Source organism: Phyllostomus discolor, chromosome 8 (genome assembly GCF_004126475.2).
Source record: "Phyllostomus discolor isolate MPI-MPIP mPhyDis1 chromosome 8, mPhyDis1.pri.v3, whole genome shotgun sequence".
NCBI classification, from domain to species: domain Eukaryota; kingdom Metazoa; phylum Chordata; class Mammalia; order Chiroptera; family Phyllostomidae; genus Phyllostomus; species Phyllostomus discolor.
Window position 1 is genome coordinate 62,863,365 of NC_040910.2, and position 16,761 is coordinate 62,880,125.

General features: G+C 39.4%; 2 protein-coding genes across 11 annotated transcripts in view; one reads left to right on the plus strand and one right to left on the minus strand.

The window, feature by feature from the left end:
* PIGL (phosphatidylinositol glycan anchor biosynthesis class L) overlaps nt 1–2,882 on the minus strand; it is a 92,272-nt gene extending 89,390 nt beyond the window's left edge. For 9 of the 10 annotated variants that reach the window (XM_036032939.1, XM_036032934.1, XM_036032938.1 and 6 more), the window contains exon 1: nt 2,138–2,859. In XM_036032939.1, coding sequence (XP_035888832.1) covers nt 2,138–2,372 — 235 coding nt within the window. In that variant the 5' untranslated portion in view covers nt 2,373–2,859. Of the gene's footprint in view, nt 1–2,137 lie in introns of all 10 variants that reach the window. The other variant, XM_036032931.1, reaches the window with a different exon arrangement.
* A 408-nt stretch (nt 2,883–3,290) lies between these two features.
* NCOR1 (nuclear receptor corepressor 1) overlaps nt 3,291–16,761 on the plus strand; it is a 195,159-nt gene continuing 181,688 nt past the window's right edge. Inside the window, 1 exon segment of the mRNA XM_036032941.1 lies at nt 3,291–3,492. The gene's annotated coding sequence lies outside the window, so the exon portion shown is untranslated.

Sequence of the window (16,761 nt, forward strand, 5' to 3'; positions counted from 1 at the left end):
CAGAGTTGTACATTTGTTACAACTGATGAACCTACAATCATTATCACCCAAAGCCTATAGTTTACATTAGGATTTACTCCTAGTGTTGTACATTGATTGTATGGGTTTGGACAAAGTATAATGACATATACCCATAATTAAAATATCATACAATATTTTCACTACCATAAAAAGTCCTCTGTGCTCCACCTATTTATCCATCCTTCCTCCATCTGAATCCCTGGAAAACAATGATCCTTTTACTGTTTACATAGTTTTGCATTTTCTACATAGTTGGAATCATACAGTATGTAGCCTTTTCAGTTTGGCTTTTCATTTAGTAATATGTATTTAGGGTTCCTCCATGTCTTTTCATAGCTTGACAGCTTATTTTTCTCTTTAGCACTAGTATTTCATTGCCTGGATGTACTGATTGATTCATCTGTTCACCTGCTTAAGAACATCTTAATTGCTTCCAAGTTTTGGCAATGAAAAGTAAGCTGCTATACATACTTGTGTGCAGGTTTTTACATGCCCCTGCTTTCAACTCCTTTGGGTTAAAGAAATACAGAACAGGGTAATTGTTCTGTATTGAACAATTACAATTGGAAGTAATGCAATTACTTCCATTGGATGGTTTGGTGTTTGGTTTTGTAAGACACTGCCAAACTAGCTACTTTCTGAAGTGCCTGAACCATCTTGTACTCCTATCATTAATAAATGAGAGTTGCTATTGTTCCACATCCTCACCAGCATTTCTTGTTGTTAGTGTCCCAGATTTTGGCCATTCTAAGAGTAGTGCACATAAATCTTTAAATATTTGCTAAATCAATGAAAAAATAAGGTTCAGTGAAAAATAAAAAATTGTGTAATGTTACTTCTACGCAAATCTGTATAGAAGAAAAACTGGAATGACATACCACCAAGTGGGAAAAAGAGGTCATGTACATTTATTAAAAACAGCTTTATTGAGGTAAATTTTTCCATACCATAAAAGTCCACCCATTTTATATGTAGAGTTCAATTACTTTATTTATACACTTGTGCAATTATCAGTATAATCCAGTACCATGGCCAATTTTGTTTTCTCATTCCATCTTTTTTGTATGGTAAAGGAGGACTTTTTTTAAAGTCCCCTTCACTGAAATGCAAGGACAAAAGCCCCTTTCAGGCCCTCTTTACCAGAGCTGGCTCTTCCTCTCTCCCTTTGAGGCTGTCAGGCATAATTAACTACTGTTTCTCTGAGCCTCTGTTTTCAGAACTGGAGAGGTTGATGGAAAGCATCCCCTGTGCAGGTGCTTTAAAATATATACAAACAGGGCTTACCAGACCTTAGCGCCCAGACCCTGAACCCAAAGATAACAGCAAAACAAACTGAAGTCTGCAATATCAGTCCGAAACCTCCTATTTACAACTAATCGCCACGACTAACCTGTTACAGCCCCCTCCCCTTTTTCTGATCCAATAAAAGCTCAAAGCTCCTACACTTCAGGGCTGGTGCATTTCTCTGCACCCAACCCTTTCCTTTTTTTGGAAAAGTGAAAATAAAGCTTTGTCCTCTGCATTTTCATCTCTTTGTGAATTCTTTCACATCCCGCATCACTGACCACCCTAACATGAAAGTTGGGTGGTACTGAACTATAAAATTATTTTTTAGCCTGATGATCTAAATCTATTTCTTTAACTTGACATATGCATCTTTTTAGGACAAAATGAATTTAAAAAGCAGCAGGGAAATCCTTTGCTATCGCTAGAAGTAAAACTTTCAGGCTTGAGCAGGCATGCTATGTTAAGATCATTATTCTTGGTCCTGCAAATAAAAAGGTTGCACAGAATAATGAGTACAGTCCCATTTCCCAACGAAAATGTAGGTATTGAATGGAAGCAAACGTGAGCTGTTTTCTTGTGCTTAATCCTGCTAGCAGAGAGTATTGTGAGAAAGCTGAGGACGTCCTCCAACCAACCTGGGAAGCTGGCCGCTACAGACCCTAGGTTGGAGCCACCGATTCTCTGTGGCGCCCAGAGAAGGGACCTTCGGAGTATTATTCACTTAGCTTTCTACAACAGAGAATCTCTGAGGAAAAGTAGACTGAGATAAGTTGGCACTTAAATATCCTTCACAGCCTCGGGTCCCAGCTCCCTGCCTGCAGTATCCTACCTGCGGAGAAGCAGAGCAGGAACACGCGGTGCCTCAGGCGGGCCAAGCCTAGCAAAGTGGGAGCAAAGAACATTGCTTCATCGTCGGGGTGCGCGATCACCAGGAGGGTCCGACTTCCGTTTCCCAACAGGCCAGCCTGCACCTGACTCTTCATTCGTTCGGAGGAGTCCCAAACCCAGAACACGACCCGTGCCAAGGCCACCACAGCCAAGCACAGAACGCCTATAGCTTCCATGCCAGGTAAGTGGCACTGCGCCTGCGCAATACGGAAAGGTGCTGTCCACCCGGACTCCGGCGGGAAAACTGCACTGTGCAGAAATTGCGTTCCGAGTTAAGGTTTCGCCCAGCTAGCCAGCTCTTACGGCTTGAGGCCTTAAATATCGGGTTCCTGTGTGGTTCTACACTGACGCCTCCCAACAATTCTTTATCGATTTCTCTCTACTTTATGTAGCATTTAAGAGGTCTGTGCCTGCTCGGGTTGAAAGCTGAACCGAACCCCTTCCTGTCAAGTTTTCTAGCCTTGTCCTTACACAGTCCAGTCATTTCACTGGAAGTGAGACTTGAAGGCGCACTTGGTTGTCTCAAGGGCCACAGGCTCCTCCGAGGAGTGACTTTTAGATTAAGGACTGACATCATAGACAAATCGGCATCGGCCGCCTTTCAGTGACGTTATAGTGCGAATTACAGCCGGAGCTCTGGGAAATATCTTGAGTAGGTCGACGTGCACCCCTTCGGCTCCCAGCACGTGAGAGCCCGCTTCCCTGCCCGAAGCCCGCGGCCGGAGGAGGCCGCCGCCGTCCCGCAGCGCCGCGCTGGGGTCGAAGAGCTAGAGGCTGGCTTGCGCCCCTGTTTCCCACGCTCCGGTAAAGGCCCCTAGCGCGGGAAGTCGGCCGGCTCGGGTGGACGCCCCAGCCGGTGCTTGATGGCAGTGCGCTGGTCCGGGTCGGGCAAGGTGCTACTCAGGCGTGTCTCCGGTTGAGAGGGCCGCCGCCGCTGCCAGGCCGATGCGAGATAAGGAACCAGGCCCTGGGCAACCCAGGAAGCTCGGTCGAGGTAGGAGACGCGCGACGCCAGCGGAGGGAGTTGGTTCTCCAACCTTCCGGAAGGAGGAGGGGCCGGCGCCAGAGCAGCCCTAGTCGGCCGCTGGGGCTGGCGTGGGGAGGGAGCGGGGTTGAGTCAAGATGGCGGCCAAGGTGGCGAAGCAGCAGCAGCAGCCGCTGTGGCGGCGGCGGTGACTGGAGTGATCGCTCAGCTCACCGCGTTAAAGGAGGTCCCGAGGTAGGGACCCGTGTCGGGGTTGCGTCCAGCTCCTCAGAACCAGGGGCGCGCCGGTTACCACACTCCTACAGCTCCGGGTGAGTAGGCCCCGGCCTCCGGGCCCCCGCTCGGTCGCGAGCTTCCGAGTGCTCTCAGGGCACCGGCCGCAGGGACCGGTTCACTGCGTGGCGGTGGGGCGTCACGGGCCTGGCAAGTTGGACGCACCCCAGCCGTCTGGTCTCTTCTTCTCCGGCCGCCCAGGCCGAGCCATGCTAGGCGGGGAGCTCCGGGGGCAAGTGGAGGCTTAGGGAGTTTGGCGGAAGAATGGGCTGCGGCCGGGCCGGGGCCGGCGGAGAGGTGTGCTGGGTGGAGGGGGCGTGCGCGGTGCGGAGGGTCCCCCGAGGGAGACCGAGTGGGCCGGGGGACCCCGGGCGGGGCCAGCACAGGCTGCCCCGGGGCTCTGAGGCGGAGCTGGTGGCCGTCTGGAGAGTGTCGAAAGGATTAGGGAGGGTGACAGCGATGGACAAGTGACTGAAGATTGAACTAGTTCGACTTTCTAACCAAATCTCTCAGGAGTGTAATGGCGAAAGGGTGGAGATTGCAAAGATCGGAACTGTACCTTCTGTCTTTTGTTGTTGGTGTTTTAATATGCGGAGTCTGTGCATTCTCTTTTTGGTGGGGAAGAGGGATTTGAGAAACTAATAGAGAATTCAGTCTTAATGGAGAGGAAACTGAATTTGAATTCTTCGAATTAACTGGATTAGGAGCAGTCGTGTATTAACAGTGTGGATGGGAAAAAAGTCATGTTTCTGAAACATCAGTGTCAGTTTTCTGTACTGATGTTGTGTGCCACAGTGCTGCTTCAGTAGGGTTAACCTTGGAGATGGTGTGGTATGGGTAATTCCAGTCTTTGTGATTAGTATATTCACCTGCATCAGATTTGCGTCACTAAACATATCCTAATAATATTGAAATTTACATTCCCTGTGTGCACGCTGGTGAGGTAATGATGGGATGCAGAACATTGTGCAAAGAACAGGCCCGGGATTTTAAAATGCTAACAAATATTCATTCGTTCTTTCAACATACCTTGATCAATAGGTGTTGCTGAGGGGTCACATGTGATTGTCCCTTGGATAACTGAAGGGTTGGTGACATTTGATTTTTAATGGCTTTTTGAAAATGTTTTCATGTACCTTTTCATAAAGATATTTATTGGATGAACCAATTTGCCTGGGCTCAGGAGCAGACCAATTTTAGAAACTTATGTTTAAATGGGTAATGATTATAGAAGAAGTAACCACAAGTTCTTGGAAAAAGAAATATTGTCTTTATTTTCTTATTTTGTTAAAACCCAGTGGAAGTTTATTTGTTCATTTAATATTTACAGTTGCTTTCCCTTGCTTTTAGCATATCTGATAATGGAAATCAAGGTTAAAACATGCATATATAAAAAATATGCACATACATATACATAACGGTGTGATTATCTGCAAAACGAAAATATAATCTTTCTTTTTACAAAAGGCTTGCCATATGTTGAACTACTGCCCCAGGGAAAATGTAAAACAGAGTCCTGATTCTTTCTTTAATGAACATTGTGGCATTTTGGAATATGATCAATCTTTCTGTGCTTCAGTTTCCTCACCTATGATAGTAGGAAAACATCTGCTGTCTTAGGGTTCCTAAGAAAGTTAATAATTATGAAATTACTTAAACAGATGAAAATGTTTGTACTCCTGTGAGGTAGTAACAGCTTCCTCTGCACTTGTAAAATGCCTTATTTGCACATCTCATGACATTTACACTTTCTACTTTGTGTTTAGGTTTTTACGGACATGTTTTATCTCCTCTTGAGGGCAGGATAGATCCTTTTCTATTGTTATCTTTAAGGCACTGTGTAGAATATTGACACTGCAAATTTTTATTGAACAAGTAAACATTGTGCTCTAGGTAGAAAAATGTATTTCACATTACAACTTATCCAAATACACTTGTCTCTGCTGTGACATATATGTCAATGTGTAGCTGTGATACTCTCCATGGCCTCTGAGGAATACATATTTTTAACTGGATGTCTTGTTGAATTTAATTATATATTAAAATTTAAGTCTTTGGCCTTCCCACTTAATTTTTTTTTTAAAAAGCACAAAATGCTTGAAATTACCTTATTTTTAAAAAATTTAATTGTCCCTTTAAGTATAATTGTTTAAAAGTTTGTTCCAAGACTAGGCAAATTTAGATTAAGGTATTTAAAGCTTTTTAAAGGGTGAAATTTTCTTGTGGTTCTTATCTGCAGTTGAAAGCAAAGGCCTTTGAATAGACCAGGAATTGATATAGGTCAGCGATTTTCAATCTTTTTCATCTTATAGTACATATAAACCAATTACTAAAATTTGATGGCACACCAAAGAATATATTTTTCTCCAATCTGACAAAAATTATATATAGTTTTGATTCAGTCACAACGGCCAGCTATTGTTAGCTATTGTTATTTTTTATTTGACAATCTAAAGGGAAAGAGATCAGTGTCCCTGTTTTTTACACATTTTTTTGAAAAATTTTATGTATTTATCTTTAGAGGGGGGAGGGAGAAAGAGAGGGAGAGAAATATTGATGTGCGAAAGAAACATAGATCGCTTGCCTCTCACATGTCCCCAACTAGGGATCTGGCCCGTAACCCAGGTATGTGCCCTGGTGGGAACCCACTGAGCCACACCAGTCAGGGCAGGTAGTGTGTGTTTTAAAAATCCTTGCAGCACACTGGTTAAAAAACCTCTGATATAGGTAAATTTCAAGCTGTTTGTTACTTGTTTTGTGTGTGTGTTTGTGTTTTGTTATTCAGTTTTAATTATATTTTGTAATGTCTTAATTGCAGTTTCAAATCTTACTGATGCCTGGAAATGCTAGAAGTCTCCATATTTAGTTACTTCCAGCTGTTCTTTTACTTTCAGATTTGGATTTTACTAGAATATGGCACAAAGGATAGTAAATGTTGATCACAATTTATTATTTGTTGATTAGAGATTCATGTATAGTTCATTGCCTTGTGCAACCAATGTTAAGTGCCTTTTATGTTGAGTGCATGTTACTAAATGCTATAAAGGTGTTGTATAAAGTTGAACAGATTAATGTGTGTACAAATAACTGTAGATTGCCTGGTGTTTTGTACTTTTCAAGCTTGAGGATGCAAAAAAAAGTACATTTAGATATGTGGTTAAGAAAACATTTTGTTTGTTTCTTTTTGTATTGGAAAGCTATGAAAAGCTTCTGGTATGTACCAGTAACTGTGTAGAGCATCTGTTTTTTATTTTGGTATTCTTGTGGTAGTGGTTTTCCTTGAATATTTTTACTGTTTTACTACCATTTTTTCTACCCCAGGAGCTAATGTGGTCAAAATACTATATTGCTTGGATAGTCTTCAGATACAGCATAGTTTGTTTTTTTTTCTCCTGAGTCCTTTGCATTTGAGGGTGAGACTATACAAACCTCTGTAAGAATTTCTGTGGAATTCCTCAGTTTAATTCTTCCTTGTGTGCTGGTAATATTTTTACTTAAAGGTGATCTAAAAAAATTAAATTGTTAAAACAAAATGCTAATTATGTATAGAACTATAGAATGTAGAGTCATATAGATTATCCACAGAGGCTGCAATCCTGATAAACCCACCCTAAGTTGAAAATATCGTAAGTTGAAAATGCACTGGGTAGACCTAACCTACCGAAGGACCATCATAGCCTAGCCTAGTTAAACATGCTGAGAACACATACGTTAGCTTACAGTTGCGTTGATGTAGTTTCATCTCACCAGTAATTGCTTTCCTTTTCTTGCCAGAAACAAGAGATACAGATGGGCCTATTGTAGACATGCTGTGATGGGAAAACAAAACACAGTATCCAAATAACATTGGCAACACAGTATACTGTAGAGTATCCTCTGTTACCCGACCAGCCCTCTTTGATCTGGTGCCTGGCTGGGAGTCTTGCTCACTGCTGCTGCCTATCATCTCCAGAGAGTATTATATTGCATATTGCTAGCCCAGGAAAAGATCAAAATTTAAAGTATGGTTTCTACTAAATGCTTATCACTTTCACAACATTGTAAAGTCGAAAAAAGTTTTAAGTATGTAGGTTGGGGGCTGTCTGTAGTCATAACTTGTTTTCCTAGGGTCACAGAAATGAGGTGATCTGCCTAAACCATTGTATTTGGGAACTAGCAGAATCCAATCTTCTGACATCCACTGTGGTACTCCTTTCATTACACCATGTCGTCTATGGCAGCAGTTTCCACCGGTGTGCTGCAAGAACTTTAAACACACATAATACCTGACTGTTTAGTCAGGGCACTGACCTCTTTTCCCCTTAGCTTGTCAAATAAAAAAATGACAACAGCCAACAATAGCAATCTGGTGTAAACGAATCAAAAGTATACCGTTTTTTTGTCAGATCAGCAAAAAATACTATTTTTTGGTAAGAATTTTAGTAGTTTATGTGGCCATGAGATGAAAAAGGTTGAAAATTGCTGATCTATGGGATTATTCACTGTGATGATTGACAGTTACTTAAAACAAAAATAGGGGTGGATGGAATGAGAGATAATGTATTCAGTTTAGGTATTGAATTTAAGGTATTTCTTTAAAATTTCTTCAATGAAAATATATTTTGAAAAAAATTAGTATTGCTCCACATCTGTAGTATGATCACTGGGAATTATTTACTTTGTTTAAATGTCAGTCTGCTATGATTAGACAAAAATGTCTTTGAGGTTCTCTGGACCTAGTGATATTTCATGGAATTAAAGTATTACAAGAAAATTTATTGTGCCAGTGGTTACCTCTGAGAACTAAACAGATAAAATTATTTTATAACTTAGGTATTGCTTGCTTCACTAACTCTAAAATCTCCAGATTGTTTTTAAATTATGAGGGACTTTGTTATATAAAGCTTAGCTAAATAGTATGAGCATGAACTGTATTCATATTGCTATATTGAAAAGCTCATATAGAATATTGATTTTCTGTAGGTACTCAGGCCATAGAATTTATTTTAAAGAAAAACTGATATCCTCACATAAATACTGAAGTATGGTACACTTCTTTACTTCCTTGGGCTGTTAAATAATATGCCTATTTTATGTTGCACTAAGAAGTATTGTTATTTCCCATATTATGTCTTTTTCTGGAATGCTATTTCCCTACTTGACTCTTCCAAACTCTACCATATCTTAATCCTGTCTATTTTTTTTAGGGGTTGATTACATATCACTTCACCCAGGAAGTCTCCCTCTTACTCCTTCTCCAAAGTTGTATATTTTTCATTCTGAAAATTCTTAATGCTTTATTTATACCTGTACTATAACATCATAGTTATTTATGTACATGTTCATTTAGTCCCCACTAGACCATAAGCCCTTTGTGGGCATGCCTTTATCTCAGTAATTTCTAATCCTTCCTCTGCCCTCACTCTTTGAATAACACTTTGCAACCCAGAAAGTATTTTGTAGAAATTTTTGAGTTCATAAAATAGAGCCTAACTGCTAGAGTTATTTGGCATGTTTGTTATAGAAGCTGATTGATACGCATGTGGGAACTTGATGGTGAGTAGTTTTTGAAAATTAAAAAACAGGAATTCACCAGTGTCAGGCAAAATGTCTGTAATCAGTGAAGTATCAAAGCATTTCTTTCTGTTAAAGATTTTATTTATTTTTAGAGAAAAGTCAAGGGAGGGAGAAAGGGAGGGAGAGAAACATCATGTGTGGTTGCCTCTCCCATACTCCCAGTGGGTGACCTGGCCCACAACCCAGGCATGTACCCTGACTGGGAATCGAAGCAGTGACCCTTTGGTTCGCAGGCTGGTGCTCAATGTACTGAGCCACACCAGCCAGGGCTCAAAGCATTGCTTTAAAAAATGTTTGTCAGTTTACTGGGATTTTTGAGAGAAAGAGAAAGTAAACATGGGATTGGTTCATCCCAGATTATTTGTATTTTTTTTTCAAGGTAATATGAGAGCAAGAATGTTAATTTATACACCTGTGCAGGGATTTAGAGAGTAGTTTCAGTACTAGGAAAAAATTGTGAATTAGGAATGTGGAATAGTTTATAGGATTATATGGAATCCCTTTGCAAGAATAATACTGTTAAGTTTTACATCAAAAATTAAATCTTTGCCCTGACTGGGTGGCTCAGTTGTTTGGAGCATTGTCCTGGACACCAGAAGGTTGTGGATTCCATCCTGATCTGGGCACTTACCTGTGGGTTTAGCTCCCTGTTGGGGCACTACTGGAGGCAGCTGATCAGTGTCTCTCCCCCTCCCTCCCCCCCACTCACTCTCTCTCTCTCAAATTAGTAAACATATCTTTGGGTGGGGATTAAAAAAATTAAATCTAGCCCTGGCTGGCGTAGCTCAGTGGATTGAGCGTGGGCTGCAAACCAAAGTGTCGCAGGTTCGATTCCCAGTCAGGGCACATGCCTGGGTTGCAGGCCACGGCCCCCAGCAACCGCACATTGATGTTTCTCTCTCTTTCTCCTTCCCTTCCCTCTCTAAAAATAAATAAATAAAATCTTTAAAAAAATTAAATCTTTAAGTAGATTAGTTAAGCACAAAGGAAGAGAATGGTCAAAATTACCAAATTATTTTGGTTATTATCCTCCCCAGTGTCTACTTGAGGAGTAAAACATGGGCTGTTTGTTTTTCTGTATACTTGTATAAATTGATATCAAAGCAAAATAAATTGAGGTTGCATTTTTCTAGAAAATTTGACTCTAAGACTTATGAGAGTCACAGATTGCCTCTTCCCCCTTTTGTTTTGGGCCATTCATTTCCCTTGGGATAACATATAGATTTGTATAATTTTGAAATGTTTGTTTTAACTAGTAATCATCATGTCTGTATTGAAAGACATTTAACTTGGTATTCCTTTTGATTTAAGTTCTTCAGTTTGATTTATATTAACTTTATGTATTTGGAATGAAACCAAAACTTGTACTTTTTAGGAGTTAACAGGCTAAAATATATTCAGTGTAAATATACCAGATATAGGTAGTATATAGTTCATCAGCTGTGTCTCTCTGTGTGTGCTCATGTGTGTCTCTGTGTGTATGCATTTCTGTGTGTGTCTGTGTATCTGTATGTGTGTGTATGAGGGTAACAGAGGGGAGGGGAGGGTTGGAAGGAGAGGTTACTCTGTTCACACGAAATCATTTTAATGAATGAAGGAGGATATGTTATCTTAAAATCTTGTTTATTATAAGTAGTACATTTTTATACAAGTACAGTGCAGTATAGTAGCATATAAAGAAATTCTTGGATGTTCCACTTCCTGGATATAATCTGCTAAGTGTTACACATTCTTTCAGATTTTTTCTGTGTATGTAGGTAATTTTCTGTATTATGGGATTATACTATACTGTTCTTTTGTATTCTACTGTTCTTGTTGTTATATTTAGAGCTATTTCTATCAGTAATAGCTACATAGTATTCCACTTATGAAAATACTGTAATTTGTTTAATCAGTTTATGGCCACTAATGTTTTGTTTTGTCAGAAAAACAAAGCTGTAGTGAAGTATTTGTGTGTGTGTTTATTTTGTATAATTGTAGAAACAGCTTTATAGGATAGATTCCTAAAGTGGAGTTTCTGTTGTATACATGATGTAAATTTGATTTTGATACAAGTATATTTCTATGCCCTAAACCCTGGCCAACACCAGATATTACAAATTAAAACATTTTGACAATTTAAGAAGTAGAAAAAAAGTGATTCTAATTGGCTTTTTATCAATCACTTTTTTAAAAATCAATCACTTTTGATGTTTAACATTTTTAAATGCGGGGGGTGGTTGTATTTCCTTTATAAATGGCATGCTTTTGTTTGGTTATTTTTATGAAGTTATTGGTCTTTTCAGATTGATTTGAAGAGTTCTTTACATACTAGAACATTTACTTTTTTCATCTGTATGCATGTTCCCCCCTACAGCTATTTTTTTTGTAGTATTATTATAGCCAGAGATACCAACCCAGTCCTGTGCTGTCTGTGTGACTTTGGGCACATTACTTAACCTCTCTAAGCCTTAATTTCCTTATTTGTAGAATGGAGATGATGTAAACAGCATTTAGCACAGTAGCTGTCACATAATAAGTAAATAATCAAGAAATGCTGGCTGTTTTCAGTCTATATATGGCTTCTGGTTTTCATACTCTATTTTATAAAGACCTTTCTTACTGTAAAATTTAATATTTACCAATCTATTAAATTGAAAATACAAAGTGAAGAATATTATGTGGAGTATGCTACTGCTTATTTTAAAGAGGAAAAATCATGTATACATACATTGGAATATCATAGGATGTTTTTAAAATGAAAACCAAGAAACTGTTAACATTAGTTGTTGTAGGAAGGAGAACTGAGAGACTGAGGCACATGAGTGAGAGAAAGACTTTTGAACATACACCTTTTTGTATTTTTAAAACGAAGTCCTAAGATTTCAATTTAATATTTTTATGATTTTTTTTCATCTTTTCCTAGCTTTTATTGAATTTATTGGGTGACTGGTTAGCATCTTTTTTTAATTTCCATTCTTTTGATCTATCTGGAATTTATTTCTGATGTAAGAAATGAGGTAAAGATATATTTTGTGAGGGATATATATGCATGTTTTTTTCCATCAAATAGCCAGAAGTTGTCAGTACCATTTAGTGAATAATCCTTTAGATTGGCAACTTTTTATCATTTATTACAAATGTGTTTGAAACTGTTATGTTCTCTTAATCTTTTGTTGTATATTATCATGTTTTAAAAATTATTTTTGTTTTATAATTGTAATACTGATATAGTTAGTCACCTGTTCATGACTCTGTTATGTTTTGTTTTTCTTTTTCAGCTTTTGACAATTCTGTTATATGTATTCTTTTGGATAAATTTTAGAATCATTCTGTGAAGTTTGAAAGGAAATCTTGCTGAGATATTTATGGGGAATACTGACTATTAATTGGGAATATTGAACTTAAAGAAAGGTTAATTTTGGGAAAATTGACACCTTTATGGACTTCCTGTCCTTTTGTTCAAATAGACTTCTTTTCTCAGTAGGTTTTCAAACGTTAATTAAATAAATCTTTAAATAAGTTTTTTTACTTTTTTTTGTTCAACAAATATAGTAGTATTCAAATAAGGAGTTTACATTTTGTGGGGGAAGACAGTACATATAATCAAGTAAAACAAACTGATTCATTAGATTATGATTAATCTGTAAAGGAACAAAAAAAGGTGATGTGATTGAGAGTAACTGGTGGGAGCCCACCTTATAGTGTGGTTGGGAAAGGCTTTTCTGAGATGACATTTGAACTGAGACCTAAGTTTGAGGAGTCAGCCACTTGAATAAGCTGGAAATACCTAGAGTAAAGAAGGACAAAGGCCTGAAGCTAGAAAGCCTTCTTCCTCTGACCCCTCAAGGTGAAGGAGCTGTAAGGAAGCTTCTGTTCTTGGAACCTACTGAACAATTGGGAGAGAACACAGGCCAGATCAGGTGGGGCCTTGTGGGCCATAGTGACTGTTGGGATTTTATTTGAAGTTGCATGATAAACCCTGGAGAGTGACATGTTCTGACTTATGGTTTAAAAAGAACATTTTGATTTTTGAATGGAGAAAGTATTGAAGTGGGAAGTCCAGTTAGGAGTTTCTTGCATCAAGAGATGTAGAAGGGATAGTTGAGATGGAGAAGCATGAGAAGCTTGAGGGTAGGGTGGGATGTGAAAGGAAGAAGAGGACTAGTAGTTGGAATGGGTATTATTTGAATTAGGCACTGTTAGGTGTTAGGGAGGCCATATGAGCACCTCACAGGTGTCTAGTGGTTTTACTTTTTGTATATAATTCAATAAATGTTATTTTAATTGCTTTTCTCTATTTTGGTATGCACTTGGAAATAGAGGCTGTTTATTAATTTTGTTTTATTTTGCTTCATAACTTTTAGCAGTCTGTCTCTGTTAGTGGATCAAAGGGGAGGCAGCAGAACATGATCATTGACATAACTGTTTATGATTTTTAAAAATATTACCTAGGGGAAGTTACTTAGCTTTTTTAAAGCCTTAATTAGGGAAAATAATGGAACTAGTGTTTTAGGTGAGCTCATGCATGGTCGAGCTGTTAGTATTATGGTAACATTATTATTCTCCTTAGCTAATGTCCTCTCTGTTAATTCTGGCCAAGCATCCAAAGTTCAAGTTTTTTTGATTTCAATACACTGTTATTTTTTGTGTTAATGGAGGAGAGAATTAGCTATTAGTTGTCCATTTTGCCATTGGAAAAAAATATGAATATATTCTTATAGTTGAAGGGGTGAATATTGCCCAACTCAGAGAATTAGTTCAGTATAGTGCAGCTATACCCTCAAGTTCTCAGTTGTGTGTTGTCTATTGCTGTCTTGAGAAACTTGTTCTTTTTCATTTTATGTAGGGATAAAGCAGGATTTTTTAAGAAATTCATGAATTATTTATTGAATGCCTGTATTCTTACATTAATTATATAATTATGCCCTTAATAATGTGCTTCTTTCAATTATGATACTTTATTGATGTAGGATACTTTAACCTAAAAGGCCTTTTCCTTAGCTTCCATTTATCTGTTTTATAAGTGGGTTATCGTAATGTGAAAAGAGGCTACAGGTAAAATACCTTGTTAATGTCATTTCCCCAGAGGAGCTCTTTTTTTTTTTTTAAAGGGGAGAATGCTTTAGTTTATTTCATAGGAGAAATTTTATTCTAGTTTAGCACCACTCTGATCGCGTACAAATTACAGAATTCACTTAATGATTTCTAGTCTCTCTCTATTCTGGGGGCTGGTCTCTGAGACAGACTAAGGAGATCAGATTTTATTTTATTTTATTTTATTTTATTTTTTATTTTATTTTATTTTATTTTTTAGATATATTTTATTGATTATGCTATTACAGTTGTCCTATTTTCCCCCTTCCTTCTCCTCCACCCTGCACACCCTCTCCCACCCACATCCCCCTCCTTTAGTTCATGTCCTTGTGTCATAAGTTCTTTACCTTCTACATTTTCCATACTATTCTTGCCCTCCCCCTGTCTATTTTCTCCCTACCATCTATGCTACTTATTCTCTATACCTTTTCCCCTTCTCTCCTCCTTCCATTCCCCTGTTGCTAACCTCCATGTGATCTCCATTTCTGTGGTTCTGTTCCTGTTCTACTTGTTTGCTTAGTTTGCTTTTGTTTTGTTTTAATAATTGTGAGTTTGCTGTCATTTTACTGTACGTGTTTTTTATCCTCTTTTTCTTAGATAAGTGCCTTTAACATTTCATATAATAAGGGCTTGGTGATGGTGAACTCCTTTAACTTGACCTTATCTGGGAAACACTGTATCTGCCCTTCCATTGTCAATGAAAGCTTTGCTGAATAGAGCAATCTTGGATATAGGTCTTTGCCTTTCATGAGTTGGACTACTTCCTTCTAGCCCCTTCTTGCTTGCAAGGTCTCTTTTGAGAAATCAGCTGACAGTCTGATGGGAACTCCTTTGTAGGTGACTGTCTCCTTATCTCTTGCTGCTTCTAGGATCCTCTCCTTCATTTTAATCTTGGCTAATGTAATTATGATGTGCCTTGGTGTGTTCCTCCTTGGGTCCAACTTCTTTGGGACTCTCTGAGCTTCCTGGACTTCCTGGAAGTCTATTTCCTTTGCCAGACTGGGGAAGTTCTCATTCATTATTTGTTCAGATAACTTTTCCACTTGCTGCTCTTCCTCTTCCCCTTCTGGTACCCCTATAATTCTGAAGTTGGAACTTTTAAAGATGTCCTGGAGGTTCCTAAGTCTCTCCTCATTTTTTTGAGTTCTTGTTTCTTCATTCTTTCCTGTGTGGTTGTTTCTTTCTTCCTTCTGGTCCACTCCATTGATTTGAGTCCCAGTTTCCTTCCCATCACTATTGGTTCCCTGTGCATTTTTCTTCATTTCACTTAGTGTAGCCTTCATTTTTTCATCTAATTTGTGACCAAATTCAATCAATTCTGTGAGCATACTGATCACCAGTGCTTTGAACTGTGTATCTGATAGGTTGGCGATCTCTTCATCACTTAGTTGTATTATTTCTGGGGCTTTGATGTGTTCTTCCGTTTGGGCCTTCTTTTTTTTTTTTTTTTTTTGGAATTGTCATACCTATTACGTAGGAAGGGTGGAGCCTTAGGTATTCACCCGGGCTGGTCTACCTGGTTGCTGGGTTGTGATGCTGTATATGGGGGCGGGCTCCGAGAGGGAACAGTGGTGCCTGCTCCTCTCTCTGTTGGATTTCAGTCCCTTCCACCGCTTCCCCCAAGCAAACTGGGCCCTTCTGGTGCTGATTCTCATGTGGGTGGGCTTGTGTATGTTCTAGGACCCTGTGGGTCTCTCCAACAAACTCTTCTGTGAGGTTGGGAGTCTGTCCCGGCACCTCAACCCCCACATGTGTTTTCAATTGGTGTTTTGAGGCTTTATTTCCCAGTGCTGGGACCCTGGGTTGCACGGTTTGTCTTGAACCCCAGTTTTGCCTGGTTTATCTGTGTGCGAATGTGGGACTGCTTGGTTAGCCAGCCACCTTGTGCACAGTGCCTTGCTTCACAATCTGCCACCTTGCTGGTTCTGCCTGTTGCCAGCCTGCACCCGGGGTCTGCCAGCCACCACCTGTGCACCCAGGGTCCACCAGCTGCTGTCTTTCAAACCTGGGGTTTGTCATCAGCTTCCTTGCGTGCCCGGTGCCACAGCTTTTTTTGCCTCAATCCCTCTCTGCCCTGCCGCTGGACTCCACCCCTCCTACTGGTCTGGACGAATGTGTCTATTTTAACTCCTTGGTTGCCGGACTTCCATACAGTTCAGTTTTCTGTCAGTTCTGGTTGTTATTTTGTTTCTAAATTGTTGTTGTCCTTATTTTGGTTGTGCGAGGAGGCACAGTGTGTCTACCTACGGCCTCCATCTCGGCTGGAAATCAATTCCTATTTTTTTTAAATTAAAACTTTATTTTTTATTTTTCAATTACAGTTGATGTACAATATTAGTTTCAGGTATACAACATAGTGATTAGATACTTATATGACTTACGAGATGATCCCCTTGGTAAGTGTAGTACCCATCTGACAGCATACAGTTATTATAATATCATTAACTATACCCCTTATGTTGTACTTTACCTCCTCATGACTTTTTAAAAAGATTTTATTTATTTTTAGAGAGGGGAAAGAAGGGAGAGAAACATCAATGTGTGATTGCTTCTTAAGCATCCCCTACTGGGGACTGGCCTTCAACCCAGGCATGTGTCCTGCCTGGGAATTGAACCAGCAACCCTTTGGTTCACAGTCAGGTGCTCAATCCACTGAGCCACACCAGCCAGGGCTA